We start from the raw sequence: 16,345 nt of genomic DNA on the forward strand, positions 1-16,345 counted from the left end.
GCAATTTTTAGGGATTGTTTTAGATCATAAACGTAACTGGAAATATGAAATACAAAGAAGTATTGAACTTTTAAGTAAAGTAAATAATATTTTAGAACTACGGATAGTCCGGATATTATATTACGTGTTGATTCATATCTGATTGTATAGAGGTATGGGGCAATGCATGTAAAACCAAAACTAAACATTTGTGACACAAAAGAAAGCATAAAGTGAACACTAGACAACATATTAAGAAATTGTTAATTCAAATATCTTGAAACTAAGGGAATTGGCTCATTTAAAAATGCTACTGATTATGTTTAAAGCTGGAAAGCAATTATTGCCAGTTATTTTACAAAAGTTCTTTGCTCTAAGTTCAAGTAGGACTGGACAATAAATCAATAACAGTATCATGATTGGCACATGATCAATATCAATACATAACACATCTGATAGAATATTCAACAGAATATTCACTCAACTCTGATTCAGGACCAAACAGCGTTCTGGGGGATTTAGGAAAAGCTAAGCAAGATTGGTGCCATCAACTACCTCATTCTTTGGTTACTTATCAACAACCTGTTGAGTTACTTGCGAAGCAGTAGTTTAAGGTTTTGCCACTGTGCCTCACAACTGCTTAAAAAAAACAAAAAAAACCACAAAAAAAAACAATTGCGTTCTCTGTTTAACAAGCATCCACCAGGTGGCATCTACTTTACTCGAGGTAGACACCCTTTCTTGCTGTTCTCATCCAGAGAATAATACAATTCAGAAATAATAAAAATTTTTCTATGTAAATGAATATGGCCTGAAACATTGACCATCGCATTGCTTTCTGTTTCTGTTTTCTAATAACCTTTGTTAGCCTTTACCTCATCAACTTCCCCTTTGTTTCCCCAGCTGGTGAAGTTGTGTATTGGGATGATAGATGCTGGAAAAGCCTACAACGCAGCCAACAAGCAATTTGTCAACGGGATCCGGGAGCTTGCCCAGCAGTCTGCCAAAGATGAAGTCATTGAGGTAAACAATAAAATAATCCAACCCGAACGAGATCAAAGAAAGTTCCCAGCTTCAAGGGTATTTTTGTTAGATTTTTTTTTTTGTTTCCCTCGTCCTGGTTACTCTTTTTGTTTTTATTTAACAAATTTTTTTCCCTCCATTAAATGTTTTGGATGAGATAAACTATGCTATAACATGGCTCATAAAAGCCTGTGTCCACTTCTTGTTGTGGAGACCAGATGTTTTGTTTTCTCTTGTGAATTTCTTTCTCTTTGCCTTTGTGTGTAGTTGTGTCACAACTTCACTCTGAAATGTGAAATTCAAATTCTGCATACACTCATACATCATAGACCTTAACTTGAATAAAAAAATAGTGTTTAGACTGTTTCTTTTTCATCTAAAGATTACTGGTTTCCTTTAGTTCGTATATGATAAATTGTGTTTGTCCAACCTTTGCTGATTTGCTTTGTCTTCTGTTTTTGCCTGTTTTCATTTTCCGTTTTTTCTTTCTCTCTTTCACAGTCCAGCCTCACAAAGTTTGCCGAGAGTCTGCAGGAGATGATCAACTATCACACGGTACGCTGTTCTGTGAAAACCGGATGAATTCCATTTAGTTTTTCTTTTTTCTTCAGCTGTTGGCTGATGACAAACCCAGATGGGCAGATAGTTCACCACAGCTGTTTAACTCCCAGTTTCTATTCACTGCTGGGAAACTCGGCAGCAAATCCCTGGACAGAAAATATCTCCAGTGTCTTTAAAAAAAATACTTTGTCTTGGGATCAGTTTTTAATAAACCTGGTGCTAAGATTTAATGTCTGAGTTAACAACCCCGAAGCTTAGCGCTGCTGAAAACATGTCAAAGTAGCTAACACTGTCCGCCATAAAAAAGTGGTTAGCTGGAAGCTATTTGGGTAGAGTGCATGTTGTGGAGCACAGGAATTTAACTGTTAGAATAAATTATGCATCAGTGGAGTCAGCATGGTCATGGTCAATTTTTTATGATGCGGTTATCATCCTTCAGGACAATTCAACACTTTAGAAGAAGCATTTAAGATTTTAGATGTGAGTTTCTGTTGCTCTTGCAGATTTAGTGTCATATTGCTGCAATACGTCTCACTTTCAAATGTGGGATATCTGCTAATACATAGCAGCCATTCCCAGGTTCTTGAACTGTTTAGGCACCTGCCTTGACAGATTTCATTAAGTGACGGCTTTGATTTAGTCTCATCCTTAGACTCCTGACTTGTTAGTGTCTGGTTGGGATTGTAGTTGCATTTAAAAAAGAACTTTATTAATGCTAATTTAACCACAGAGAAGAGGCGCAGGATGAACTAGACTCTAGCTGCTAGAGGCAGAGGCTATTCTTATACAGTGACTGTTCCTCTATTGGTTCTCCTTCTCAAGTCTTTTCTCTGTTAGCTGTCAATCTCACAGCTTAAGTCAAACTATATGGTCAAGTTTAAGACGTTCTGATTTCAGTCACCAGCCAATTTCTCAGAGCATCTCCAGGATAAGTGATAAAATCTTGAACCTACAGAAAGTACAGACCATTTTCCTAATTTAACCAAACCAATTTATTGGTGACAACTAGATTTTCCCAGCTGTGGTTCTCGTTGTTAAGTTTACCACTTTTCTTTGACGATCCAGATTTAGATCGAGAACATCCTTGAATTCAAGTATGATTTATTGCAAAGGAAGAAAAATGTGATGAGCAAACTTCTCTGTTACAGGTGCTAAAAAAAGATTGATTCTATGTTGGATATAGATGCTAGCTGCCACTAATCCAGTTGTGGCAGCTGATATAAATTGTAACAACTTGCTCAGGCTTTTTATTTTAAATAATAAAATGCAGAATTCGAAGTCCATAATGACTCCAGTCTGATCCCCTAAAAGCCTCCAAGAGTCATTTTGCGAGCCTGCGACTGTTACTCATCTGAGGCGACTGTTGCCATATCAGCTGACTGCCTGATTGGTTTTTGCCACTCAGCGACCTTTCAGCACATGATCTGCTCAAACACAGAGCTCAATCTGTTAGTCAGTGATTGCCTCTCTCAGGCACACTGCTCATATTGTCTTCAGGCTCTACTTAAAGTGCTTGTAGGTTCTTATTTTGTGCTGGGGATCTCATTTTTCAAGGAAGCGTGCAGGTTAATGAGAGTATGACTCACCAACAAGAATAAACAGATTGCGTCATTCCTCGTGTTTATCTCTTTATGAGGGGAGTTTACAGAGTCGCTGTGTTTGTGTAAATTTTGTTTCCTAATTACAGCCTGTAGATGTTAACAAAATCCCTCCAAAACTGAGATGGTGAATGCTGACTGGTTTGAAAAAGGAAACCTATTGGTGTTTCTGTGGCTGTTGTGGATAAATACATGCCATGTTAAGTGTTTAAAATGTTTATTCATAGTTTGTCAACAAATGTGGGTAAATGAGCAAAACTCATTTTTTTTCTTTTCTTCACAGATATTGTTCGATCAGGCGCAGAGATCAATCAAGACTCAGCTGCAAACGTTTGTGAAAGAGTGAGTGTCAATGAAAGAAAAGAGCAAAAGCAGGAGATACTCTAGATATTTGACGTGAACATAAGTAGTCAACATTAAAGAAATTAAATGTTGGGAGGAATAAACAGAAAGAAGAACAGAAATTTTTTTTTCACAGTTTCGATTTACAGTCAAATGTTTTTTTTAATGGTGCCTAACAGAAGTATTAATTCCTCCTTGCAGTTTCTTTCATTTTTCTCATGGGAAAGCCACATTAGGATTTTATGAAGACCAAGACAAAGTAGTGTTTGATTGCATAGTATAAGGAACTGTCAAAACTTCTTTTTATGAAGAGAAATCTGAAAAGTATGATTCATTTTTATTCATCCCTCTTGAGCTAAAACATTTTCTAGAGACCGAGATTTCTGAGATTTTTGCAAACTGTCTAAAGCTGAGATGGGACTGGACCTTTAGGTCTTCTTCATCATCATAGTTTATTACACTACATACTAGATACATGCTACTGAATAATGGGGACAGAATACAAATGCTGGAGATACTTTTCAGATTCTTATTTGTAAAATTTGTAAAATATCAAATAAAACCCCTGTTGTAATATATTTGTGGTTGCTGCTGGTATACTAAATGTGGAAAGGGTCAAGGTGAATGACTACTTCTTCCAACTTGCTTCATCATATCTGTGTGTTTTAAACCTCAGCTTGAAAATTCAGACTGTTGGCATAATTACAGGAAGCAGTCACAGCTCGGGATTAATTCATTAGCAGGATTAACAGTTTTAGCTTCAGGCACGCCAAGACTGAACACCCACGTTATCAGCTCCAATACTTCTAAGGGGAAGCTAGACGTTGTTCTTATTTGTTATTACTCCCAAAAACCTCAAAGTGAAAAGGCTGAGTACTTTTTCTGAGAGCTTTGATAATAGCAATGGAAAATATGTAAAGCAAGAGTTGACCTCCAGAGATTTCCAGAATTACCTTGGACCTTAATGAGTTTGTTTTTGTATGACCTTGCTGAAAGGTGAACATTCCTTACTTCAACAAGTCACCTGAAGATAATGAGAAGCGCCATAAATTACTGCCTTATGAGGCATTATCCACGTATTCTCTAAAAATATAATTATTTAATTATTCTTTGATTTAATAGTCTACAGAGGCATAATTTGGCAACCTGAAATTCAGAGTCTTAAGTATGAGTTTTAAGCTTTTATCGCAGCTAAACGCTTTTATAAGCATTTTTGTGAATGGTAAATATATTACTTATATTAGGTTAGAAGTAATAGTTTTAAAAGCCTAATGTGTTTCAAAAATATATCAAGAGAACAAAATATGTTGCTTAATTGAAACTAATAGGAGATGAAGTTTTATTGAGATTACTTTTAGAATTAAATGTTAATTTTAACAACTGTCTGCACAGGCTGAATTATAACAGCTCAGTGACTATTGTACGAATTAAAGCTAAATTACCATATAATTGTGTCACTACCATCATTTCCTCTTTTCTAATATGACCTTAAGAGTGTCTTTGTTTTATGTGTAAATATATCTGCTTGAATTCTTGGTTTTGCTTCCTAAATCTGCATAAACATCTGCCACAAAAGTCATTTTTAACTGCTTTGTTTTTTAGACTTTTGCTCTCAGCATCCCATACTTTGATTTTTGCTCTTGAGCTTTAAAATAAACTTGTTGGAAAAGCTTCAATTTTCCATTGTCCTTCTTTGCAGTGACCTGCGAAAGTTTAAAGAAGCCAAGAAACAGTTTGACAAAGTGAGTGAAGAAAAGGAGAATGCGCTTATCAAGAACGCTCAGGCTCCTCGCAACAAGCAGCACGAAGTAGAGGAGGCCACCAACATCCTGACCGCCACACGCAAATGCTTCCGACACATTGTCCTCGACTACGTCTTACAGGTATGCTGACTCTGTGGGATTTAAACACAGAATAACAGGGATCAGTTTGTTCAAACTGATCAAACTGATCAGTTTGATCAGTTTGATCAAACTGATCAAAACTGATCAGTTTGATCAGTTTTGATCAGTTTGGGATCAGTTTGATATTTCTACATCATGTTGCAACAGAAATTTTAGTTCAAATCTTGTAGCACTATTTAGCAGAACATTGTGCTTTGCCAAATGGTGCACAAGCATTTTTTTAACAAGGCTTTAAATAGAGTAACATTTTGCTGATGTGCAGCTTAAAAAATGAGCTGTGCTGTCATAGTACCGTCTTTATCTTAACTTACAGATGTGTGATACTTCAGGGCTGTCAGCCTACAGTGCCTTGCAAAAATCAGCATATTCTTAAATAAATGTACTAATATATTCAAGGGATTTAATGTGCTGGAAGGCCTACTTGTGAAGTGGAAGCATGTTTTATTTTTTATTTTTACTTTCACAAGTAGAAATGTGAAACATCTGGTATGCATTTGTGCTCAGGTCCTTTTCTCTCATTCCCCTGAATAAAATTTAGTGCAGCCAGTTGCCATCACAAGTTGAATTATTAGTAAATAGAGTGCATCTTTGTGTGATTTAATCTGTTTAGATCCAGATGTTTTGCTTTTAAGCAAAACTGCCAAGAAGACAACAGTTGTTAGCAGAAAACTGACTCTGGTCGATCGCTTGTTGTGGTGGAAAACTAGCAATGCATATCAATCAACCAGACTTTATTTATAGAATATCTTTCATGTTTAAAACAGACAAACAAACATTCAACTTTTAGAAACACACAATGAAATTATCAGAATGGTCAAACAGAGTAAACAATAAGGAATGAACAATGCTACCCTATTCTAAAACTTGTTGGTGGCAGCATAATGCTGTGTGGATTTGTGTTGCACAGGGGAAGAAAGTCTGGTCAGTGTTGACTGGATGAAGCTAAATTCAGGGCAATACAGACCTGTTTACATTGATACCTTGGTTACCTAGAAACACAAACCCCGACACAACTGAACTGTTTTCAACCAAAGCATATTCATGTGTTAAAATGGCCCAGTCAAAGTCCAAACATAAATATTTTTGCAATCTATGGTAAGACTTGGATGTTGATATTTATGGGTGATTTGACTCATTTCACATAACAACGTGCAGATTTTTTTGTAATGGTAATTTTATTATATAGCACATTTTCAGCAACAAGGCAATACAAAGTACCTTGTCTCTAGTGTGTCTCTTTATGTACAACACTGATGACACTTGGAGCTATCATTACAGCCAAAGATATTTCAAAGTAATGACTCAAGCAGGCTGAATACAAAGAGATGCCATACTTTCCAGATTTACAAGTAAAATGTATTGAAACAATGTATCATTTATCAAAATTTTTGAACTTTTTGTTGGTGTCACAAATCTCAAAATGTGACGAAGTATGAATACTTTTGCAAGTCTATGTACAGTAGTAGTAAAATAAGCAACTATATCTCATGAAACAACTTAAAAAATCAATTGTGAACTACATCTTTATACCTCCTCCAAGATAGATGGCTAATTAAACCAGTACCTGCTGCTGATATCTTCTCAAATACTCCCATCTGAATGGAGGATGTCCCTCTGCTCAATTATGTTGATGTGATTTAATTTTCATTCAACTCTGCGCTTGGAGTGATGGCTATAAAAAGATCCGCTGGCTGTTATATCATCTCCCATTTCTCCCAGCATCGTGTTGGGTAACGGTAAGGAAAAGACAAAATGACTCCTTTCTTCATCAACCCGTTCATCAAAAATAAGCTGAAAAGGAAATGAAAAAGGGGAAGCTCGCAAGAAAACAACTGAAGTGTTTAATGTTAAATACCTGTTAGGTTTCACAAGAAATACATTATCATACATCAAATTTAACACTTTATTTCCAAGACGCATCACAGGACAGGTGTGAGGAGAAGTGTTGCATTTTTGCAAGTTTTTCTTGCTGTAAAGTACTTGTTTATAGTCCATGGCATCAGCTGTGTCTGTGAGTCTCAGCAGCTCTAATTTCTTTGTGATTTCTGATAAAGCAGCTGCCAGCACTTTCCATTCAATCTCCCTCCAAAGGAACATGCACTGCTACATTTGTTCCATTTTCCCCCAAAAGCAGATTTCAACGTTCTGGTTCAGCTCTGCATAATCGCTGCCTTATAAAATAAAGCCTGACTGTGTGGAATTAGTTTAGTTTTTATCAGGCTCTTTAGTTTTCTTTCAGGAAATCTTTAAATGAGCTGCTAGCTCAGCTGATTTAAATGGGCCTTTTTAATGCTTTATATTTGGTTAGGGTTGTCAGCATTTTAAAACTCCACCCTCAAGCAGTGCTTACTGGAATACTTAAGAGATTTCAGCTTTATTTTTTTTTTTCATTTCTTCTAGATTGTCTTTGCCTGGTTATGTGTTTTGTAGTTTGAATTGACATTCTGGTTGGTGGAGGAAGGAGAAAATATAGATGAGACGTTGTGCTTTAGTTACATTAGCCAGACTGTGAGGAGCAAAGCTACGTGATAAATAAAACAATAATTAAGTGTTCACACCTTTTCAAACAGAATAAGAAGTGTTAAGCTACTTATTTTGTTCTTGGTTATGTATATACATGTTCTTTTTCTGTCCTACTGATTTCTTGTTTTCAAAAAACCTGTTTGAAATTAATAAATCAAATAAAATGCTAAACTTTTGGGCTCTGGATTCAACTACAAATTCACAAAAAATGTCCTGACTAGTTTCATCTTTTCATCCCTGAAATAAACACCAATTCTTAACATTTAAATAAAAATCAAAACCAGAGGAAACAAAAAGCTGTGTCAACTCTAACAGACAAGAAGCTGAAACATGAACTTTTTTTTGTCTGAGATTAAATTAGACTAAGCTTTTCTTTTCTTTAATTACTTTTTTACTTTATTCAAAATCAAAAGCTTACATAAATTGTTTGGTAAGAAAATGTATTTTGGTAATCACAAGTGGAATCGTGAAAAGTTTTTGTTTGATTTAATGTTGGATGAGAAAAAGCAAACCTACAAATTTAAATGTTCATGTAAATAATGGTTCCCACTATATACAGATTGTGTTCAGCTGTATCTGGGCTTCTTTTTTATTTAGAAATGCATAAGTACACAGTTTTTGCAGAATTTGCATTTGGTGTCAGTACCTTACTGAAACTAACAGACCCTAAAAATAGAGACAAAATAAAAAAAATGATATAGGACACTCTGAAATAGACATGTTTTTTTTATTTTCAGAACATTTTTATATATTAACTTTTTTTTAGTCTCCTCTGAGCGGAAAACAGGCAGATATGGGCCTAATTGTTCTAAAATTCTGTTTCCCTTCCGCACAACATCATGCGACTTACCACAACTGAGCAACCAGTTGTAATTACCCGTAACTTTTGCCCATGGCTGTTGTCTCGGCCCCGTGTTGCACCAGTCTAACTAAATCGCCGTCGTTTTGACATGCTACTTTAGGCACAATTACAAACTGCCTGCCATCAAAAGGGAACGGGAGGGTGAGGCTCATAAAAGCTGTGATGCTTCAGCTACTGTGGCAAAATAATTACTCTTTCCAGGATGGAAGTTAAGATCTTTGTAGGAATACAACTGTGGTCAGTGTTGACTTATAACCATGAAATTATCGCCGGCCACAAAAACGAATCCAAGCTTCTGTTCTCTGAGGTACGGATGATTTGGGAGCATGCTTTCCTGACCACAAACAGTTCCCTGTGTGCAAACAAGCTAACCTGAGAGTGTAGAGCGTCTCTTGTCTTTTCCAGCAGCTAAAAGCACCACTTCACCCTGGAGTGACCTTTCTGTCTCAATGAAATGCATCTGGATAAATTAAAGTACAACTCTGTTCAAATACAAAAGTGAATCACCAATATATACATTTGTTGCACCCAGAGAGCAATGAATTTATTTGTGATAAAAGCTTATACTTAATGGGAACACAAAATTCAGTTTCTGAGAAACTTTGAATGCTACTTAAATTAAAAGAATAATAATGATAATAAAAAAGAACAGTTAGCTTGATGGAAATTATTACCATGCAGTGGACATCATATGCCTTTTTTTTAAGAATTACTTCATCAGTTTGGCGTGGTATGATGTGCGATGTTATCCCAGTTTAGTCAATAAACTCCTGCAGGGATTTGCTTCATAATTATCAAAACATGTGTAGTTTCTTGTTTTTCTGTTTCTCATCTGAGCCTCCAATACTTTGTGACTTTTAGCACTTTGGGCAAAGCTGCATGTATCCGATGTGATTATCTGCTGGCCTGAGACTTTCTCCAGCTGACTAATTACTACATTAGGTCGTAACACAAGCAAACAATTATTCTACTCAGTTATGCTCAATATTGCACAGGCTGATATTGCGATGCCAATATGTTTGCAATGTATTGAGTCACACAGAAGGAGCAACACATGAGGCTGTAGTTCAGCTGGGTAAAGAAAAAGTGACTTCAACTCCATGTTTGTGTGAAATGTGACATTGGGCGCCCCCTGCTGCTGAGAAAATAAAGCACTGACTGGAAATGCTTGCAGCAAATAGTGTAATACATTTTATTTAGTTATTTTTATTTTTTGGCAGGTTTTTGTTTAGCTTGATCTCTATTATCATCTTTGTCTGTATGTATTTTTAAGTTTGTTTTTGGTTGCTGGTTCTTTCTGTATTTGTAGCCTTAACATCAACTTTACTTTCTGTTTCAGTTCAGGTCAGTTGATTTTATTAGATAAATTAAAACAAATTAAAAAATGTTTTCTTCCATTTATTTAATTCTTTAATAACTTACTGTGCTTTTTAAATGCGTTTTATGGATTTTTGTGTGATATTATGTTGTTGACACTCACTGTTTTCCTTTTGTTATTTGCAGATAAATGTTCTACAGTCTAAGAGAAGATCAGAAATCCTGAAATCGGTAAATCTGCCTCCTAATCACAATAAAGCCAATTGAATATTATCTAGGGGTTTTTTACATCTGTTTTTTTTACTGTTTTTTGTTTGTTTTTAATATGTAGATGCTGTCCTTCATGTATGCCCATCTGACATTCTTCCATCAAGGTTACGACCTCTTTAGTGAACTGCAACCTCTTATGAAGCAGCTGGGTGGACAGGTATGAGCAGCTTTCTGCAAACATCCAGATTACAATGTCACTTATTCAACTACTGTAATGTCATGTTTTGATGCAAATCCTACTGTTTTTATGTGTGGTGACCAATTAGCTTTTGTATTTAATGCGCTAAAAAAATCATCCATGTCACTTGCTGAATGTTTTTTTTTTAGATTTGTTAGGATCTTTTTTTCAGTTTGGACACATTTATTAACTCCCATGAGGGAAGTATGAAATAAAAACTTAACGTTGAGCATAATTTCACTGAACAATTGGGAAAAAGACTTTAATTTAAATTAATTAAGTTAAGAAATTATTGTTGTTTTAGTCTTGGTGAATTATTGAAATTATCTAGCAAACATTTTAAGATAAATGTAATTGATGCATCTTTTTAAATTTGCATTTTTTTATATTGCCAGTCTGCAGAGAAAGCAGGATGTTAATGAAGGCAAACATTTCCAAAACCCCCTGTCGGATAACTGTAGTACATTAGAGTCACCAAATCTCCATTTCAGCCTTAGTTTGGTCATTATTGAACTGTCCAGGTGTAGATCTGATCTTCTAAGACATTCATTCGGACTCAAAAGAAGTCGGGGGGCAAGGGAGACTTAAGGAATTGACATTCACCTTGAGTCAAATATAAAATCCTTTCTTCAGTCACACCTTCCATGCTGTTAGAAATCATGTTAATCCTGTGTTAAGTGGTACCACAAACTGCATTCTGCAATCTGTCAGGAAGTTAAAAATGACTCCAAGACAATCTTCTAGGTACCATTTACATACCACCTGATGGTTCCTTGTCATTAAATCAGAAATACCTTCTTGAATTCTACCATTGCACGTTTGCTTCTCTGTCCTGAGACTTTACCTCAACATGTCTTAAGACTGACATTTTAATAACAAATATTCTTGAGGGAATGGCATGAAACAGGATAAATATTCATAAAGGCACCTCATTAATACTGCATTAGATGGTTAAAATAAGTGAGATTTTTTTAAATTCAATCGCTCGATCAAGTTTATTTGTACAACATATTTCGGAAACAAGGCAGTTTGAATTACTTTGCATCATGAGAAGACATCATTAACACAGGCAACACTTGTGAAAACCAGTAACAGACATTGCATTTTGTCATGTGCAATCACTATATGTTGCGCCATGTTGAATTTTTTTATGGGTCAAAAGCAACGCTGAACATGTGGGATTTCAAGCCTTGATTTAAAGGATGTCGGTGTTTCAGCTGTTTTTCTGTTTTATATCTGTGGGTTGAGCTGAAGAAAAGAGGAGCCAGAACTCTGGACAATCTAGAAAGATTAATCGTTAACTAGGGTTCACTGACCTACTTCAAATTCTGCTAAACCATATCACCTAGTATGCACCTTTCGCAATTTGATTAGTAATTGGTTAATTGAAAAAAAAAAAAAACAGAGTCAACAGATTAACTCTACTCAGTATTGACGTGAAGTCAAGCAGGAAGAGCTGATTAAAGATTTTTTAATTATTCACTTGTCACTTGTGATTTTGTTAAAAACATCATTATTCTTATTAGACAATGTACAGATTAACATTTATGTGATGATGTCAAACAAGTCTGTTAACCAAACCACATAGAAGGTACTTTTAAATTGTGAGATTTCAACCCAAACGGATCCACCCCTACACACTGTTTCTCTTCCTATCTCATCAGTGTTTGTGTGAATCTGAGTGTGTGTGTGTGGTGTGTTTCCGCCTTGTGTGTATGCATGCGTCCCCCAGCAAACAGGGCCAGCCCTCTGGGGCCGAACTCAGTCCAAATGTGACTTTAAGATGATTATCGCAGTGGAGCTGCTGCTGCAGTTAGCAGGAATGAGGAAGAAAGCTGCCAGGAGGCTGGAAAGAGGGTTTTTTCACAGATTCACACGGTTGATCGTCAGCAGAGCGAACGCAGCGCAGAAACTGAAGGATGATGCTCAAAGTTGGAAGATATGGAGTGTATTGAATCAGAGCTTTGAGGCAGGGATCCTCTGCAGTGTGAGATAGACCTTGGAGAAAAAGTTTTTGTGATGTTTGAACTAGATAACTAGGATTTCTTTTTTTTTTTTTTTACATTTTGAACGGTGGTGTCTTTGGGAGCCACATTTGAAAATATGGAGCAGTGAAAACCTAATTGAAGGGAAGAGCATTCCTTTGCTTCCCGAACATCCACTGATGTCAGGACAGTGACAGGAACAAACTTTCAAATGCAGATTTTATTTTCTGGAAGGAATAAAAGGAAACTCTCAGGGCTTTAAGGAAAGGACTGTAAAAAGACCCAAACCTTGAAGAGGGAGGAAACAAAAAGCAAGAGACTTTGAATTCAAGCTGACAAACAACTGGACTATAACCCTGCTGTGGATTACAAGCCTGTCGCTCTGAATTTGAAGGAAAGCAGAAAGGAGAGGGAGATCAGAGTGTGGGCTGTGGGAAGCCACGGCGAGAGGATTGTGTTTTCTATCATCTCTCGTCATGAAGCTGAAGAAGATGGAGAGGCTGTGCAGGGAGGTGTGGAGGAGCTGCCAGCAGGTATCAAGCATTGTAAAGCAATTTAAAAGAAAAACATTTGAGAATATAAGAAAAGAAAAGTAAAATAAACTTTGACAAATGTTGAGGGAAACTGATTGGTTTGCTGGTAAGGTATCTCATCTTCTGGTTTTGTTACGTTTCCTTCATGCTCAACTGGCCCTGCAGATCAAATCTTTCTGATTGAAACTTTCAGTGACACACAAACTTGTGACTGAACGAATTCACTGGCTGTGTTCAGTTATGGGGATTTTCTGTATCTTTTCCATGAGTCATAAAGCTTGTCATTGTAGTTTTCATGTCAGCACAGATCTGTGGTTAGTCAGTCAAGAAGCATCTGCCGACTGCCGAACTCTGTCATGGGAGCCATGAGCTGGAAAGACAGATATAATGTTAAAAACAGGTTTACGTTAAATATGAGTCTGTTTTATAGAAGGCAGCAGAGAGACGGAATGGTTTTGACTGAACTGGTTATCAAAGCATAACAGAGAAAAACATTTTCCATCCTGATCTTATCAGCATGCTGCACTCTCGTCCACCCATTTCCGCTCTAAGCAAAACAAATCCCCGCTGCAGTCCTGTCTTCTCTAAAACGGTCAGATAGCAGCAAAATCTGTGTGTACTTTATGGAAGACGCCGTTTTAAGATGTTTATTTATTTATTTAGTGATCATTTACTTAAAAAAAATCCATTGATGTCCACAAATATGTTACGCTATGAGGGGAATAAAAGTGAAAAATACAAAAGTTGCTACAGCTGACTTTTGTTCATTTCTTTTATTTTCATCCTAGAAAGAAACCTTTCTAAATGATCCCCAGAACAATTCAGTCCTTCAGACTTAACCCCATTTAGTATCCATGAGTTGCCATTTCCCACTTACATTCTGTACCTGCATACCAGGTATACATCTATTTATCTTGTTCATTCAGTATTATCGTAAACGATGAAGATAAGTAGTCCAATAAATAGATATAGCAAGATACAAGAAATTCGAACTACAAGTTAAAGTCTCAAGACTTGCATTACACCTTATTCCTAGTTCTTTTGGTTCAGATCCTTTTGTCTGTCTAATCTTATGAAATTTGGCAGAATATGTCCCATGAATAAACAAAGTAGGTTTAAGTGACTTCCTGATAGAAGATATTTTTGTACAACCACTTTCCTTTCCCTCTTAGCGTGTTCAATTGGACACATAGTCGGCATGAAAGGCGAGAAAAATGAAATGTGTTTTACTGTGATATTGCTTTTAACTACAACTTTCTTAAATGATTAAAAATGTTGTGTTCTAAATAGAGTTTTGCAAAAAAAAAAAAAGTGGATCTGATTAAATCTGCTCACGTCTTAATAAATGTTTAAATAGAGGCAACCCTAAGTTAAGATTTAATTTCATGCAGGACTATGAACATAAAAGAAATATGAAAGTTGAAGCAATAAAATGCTTGTTTTCGCTTTTGAATCATTGCACCATGAATCTTTACATGCAAACCTGTTTGTTACTTCTAATGTTTGAAACATAAAATGGAGAGATGTACATTATGCTGATAATAGTTAGCAACACAACGAGCAACATTTGTTGTTTTTCTGACATGGAGCTTGGGTGTGAAGCCATTCCTTTCTCCAAGTTCTGACTCCAGAGGCAGTCAATCTTTTATTAACATTTCTGTTTTGATTTTGAATTGTGATTAACCACAAATGCTTCAGTCTACTTTAAAACTCCAACATTACTCAGTATCTGAATATTTAGTTTGCAGAGGAAACTTTGAACCTTCTTCTTCATCACGCGTCACATTCCTCCTGGAGCCCCTCAAACACTGACCTCTAATCAGATACTGATTCTTTTGTGTTCGAGGCTGCAGACGGCATAATTTAGGTCATGCCACAGCAACAAACCCTTGAGAAACCTAGTTAAGATTTCACAGCTTTAAGGCAAACTGGCACATTTTCAGCAGCAGCCTATGAACCCCAGTTCTTTATTGAAGGCTTTTTTAAGTTGATGTGTTCTCAAAGGAGCCCTTGTTTTCCTCCATGCGTGCAGTTTTTACTGTAAGAAAAAAAAAAAATAAATTTATAATTTCTCATTCATTTCACCCATGATCAAGCCAGCTCAGTTTGTTTAGAAGAGAAAACTTGCCTTGTTTAGGTCTGATCATTGCTCGATCGGTATAAAGCTGAAAATGTGAATTTTCAACACATTTGAGGTCAAAACCTCACACTCAAACCATAAATGGTTGTCATTCCTCAGATTCTGAGCTCTGCTATTTATCTTTGTGCTGGGAGATCATTTTGCTCTTTATGCATAAGCTAAAGCTGGTTTTGACTGACTGAGACGTTTGGCTGTTTTTGACCAGTTGGTTTGGTAAACTGGACTATATTGTTCTGTCTCCTGCAGCTGGACCAGCTGGTGGTCGATGCTGCCAAGGAGAAGAGGGACATGGAGCAGAAACACTCCACCATCCAACAAAAGGTAAATTCACATGAATGCTGTTTCCTCATCATTTTTGGGGGGTTTAAATCAAACATGGTCCGATGGTTTCCATACCAACACACTTGTCATGTGCGTGTAATTTATCTGGAACATTCTCACTTGTTTACCCATTTTTCCTTTCTAAATTTCTTCAGCCCTGATTGAATGGATGGAAAGTATCTGTGAACATACATTTTGTAAAAAGAACTTGCCAAATATTCTTAATTGGATTCACATCTGGACTTTGACTAGGCCATTACAACACGTCTGCTGTGATAAGTCATTCCACCTTTGCAGCTCTGGCTGTGTGTTTACGCTCATTGTCCTGCTGGAAGGTGAACCTACGCTTCAGACCTTTTCAGCCTCTAAAATGTAGCTCCATCCATCAACTCTGAGCAGCTGAAGAAAGATATCCCTACAGCATGATACTGCCACTACTATGTGCCACAGTGAAGATGGCCATGTGTTGTAAAACGTTTTCCATGAAGGCCAAAAAGTGATTTTTCTTCCTTGTTGGCTGTGTCCCCTGAAGAACATTCAAACACTTTCTCACTGTGTCACAATAAAGCTGAATTTTGTATATTCAGTAACTGTAATACTATTTTATTTGGCTGTTTAATTATATCAGGAATCTGATAAAAGTTTGTAAAGGGAGTCAGAAATAAAGGAAAACAATGCCATACTTGGGTATTAACTTGTTCAATTGAGTGTGTGTTTGTCAATTGAGGGAATGGCAGTAGTAGTCCGCCCTCAGGTGTCAGGTGAGCCCTGACGATGATCTCAGCTACACACACATGCATTATTGATAG

The 16,345-nt window shown here is 36.5% G+C and overlaps 1 protein-coding gene across 3 annotated transcripts in view; it reads left to right on the top strand.

The window, feature by feature from the left end:
• Positions 1 to 16,345, top strand: part of LOC103463472 (arf-GAP with coiled-coil, ANK repeat and PH domain-containing protein 2) — a 51,060-nt gene that overhangs the window by 16,426 nt on the left and 18,289 nt on the right. For all 3 annotated transcript variants that reach the window (XM_008406836.3, XM_008406838.3, XM_008406839.3), the window contains exons 3-9: positions 883 to 1,002; positions 1,504 to 1,557; positions 3,445 to 3,503; positions 5,203 to 5,386; positions 10,296 to 10,340; positions 10,441 to 10,536; positions 15,462 to 15,536. In XM_008406836.3, the coding sequence (XP_008405058.1) occupies positions 883 to 1,002; positions 1,504 to 1,557; positions 3,445 to 3,503; positions 5,203 to 5,386; positions 10,296 to 10,340; positions 10,441 to 10,536; positions 15,462 to 15,536 (633 nt within the window). The remainder of the gene's footprint in view (positions 1 to 882; positions 1,003 to 1,503; positions 1,558 to 3,444; positions 3,504 to 5,202; positions 5,387 to 10,295; positions 10,341 to 10,440; positions 10,537 to 15,461; positions 15,537 to 16,345) is intronic.

Source organism: Poecilia reticulata, chromosome 4, assembly GCF_904066995.2.
Source record: "Poecilia reticulata chromosome 4, P_reticulata-male-v2, whole genome shotgun sequence".
NCBI lineage: Eukaryota > Metazoa > Chordata > Actinopteri > Cyprinodontiformes > Poeciliidae > Poecilia > Poecilia reticulata.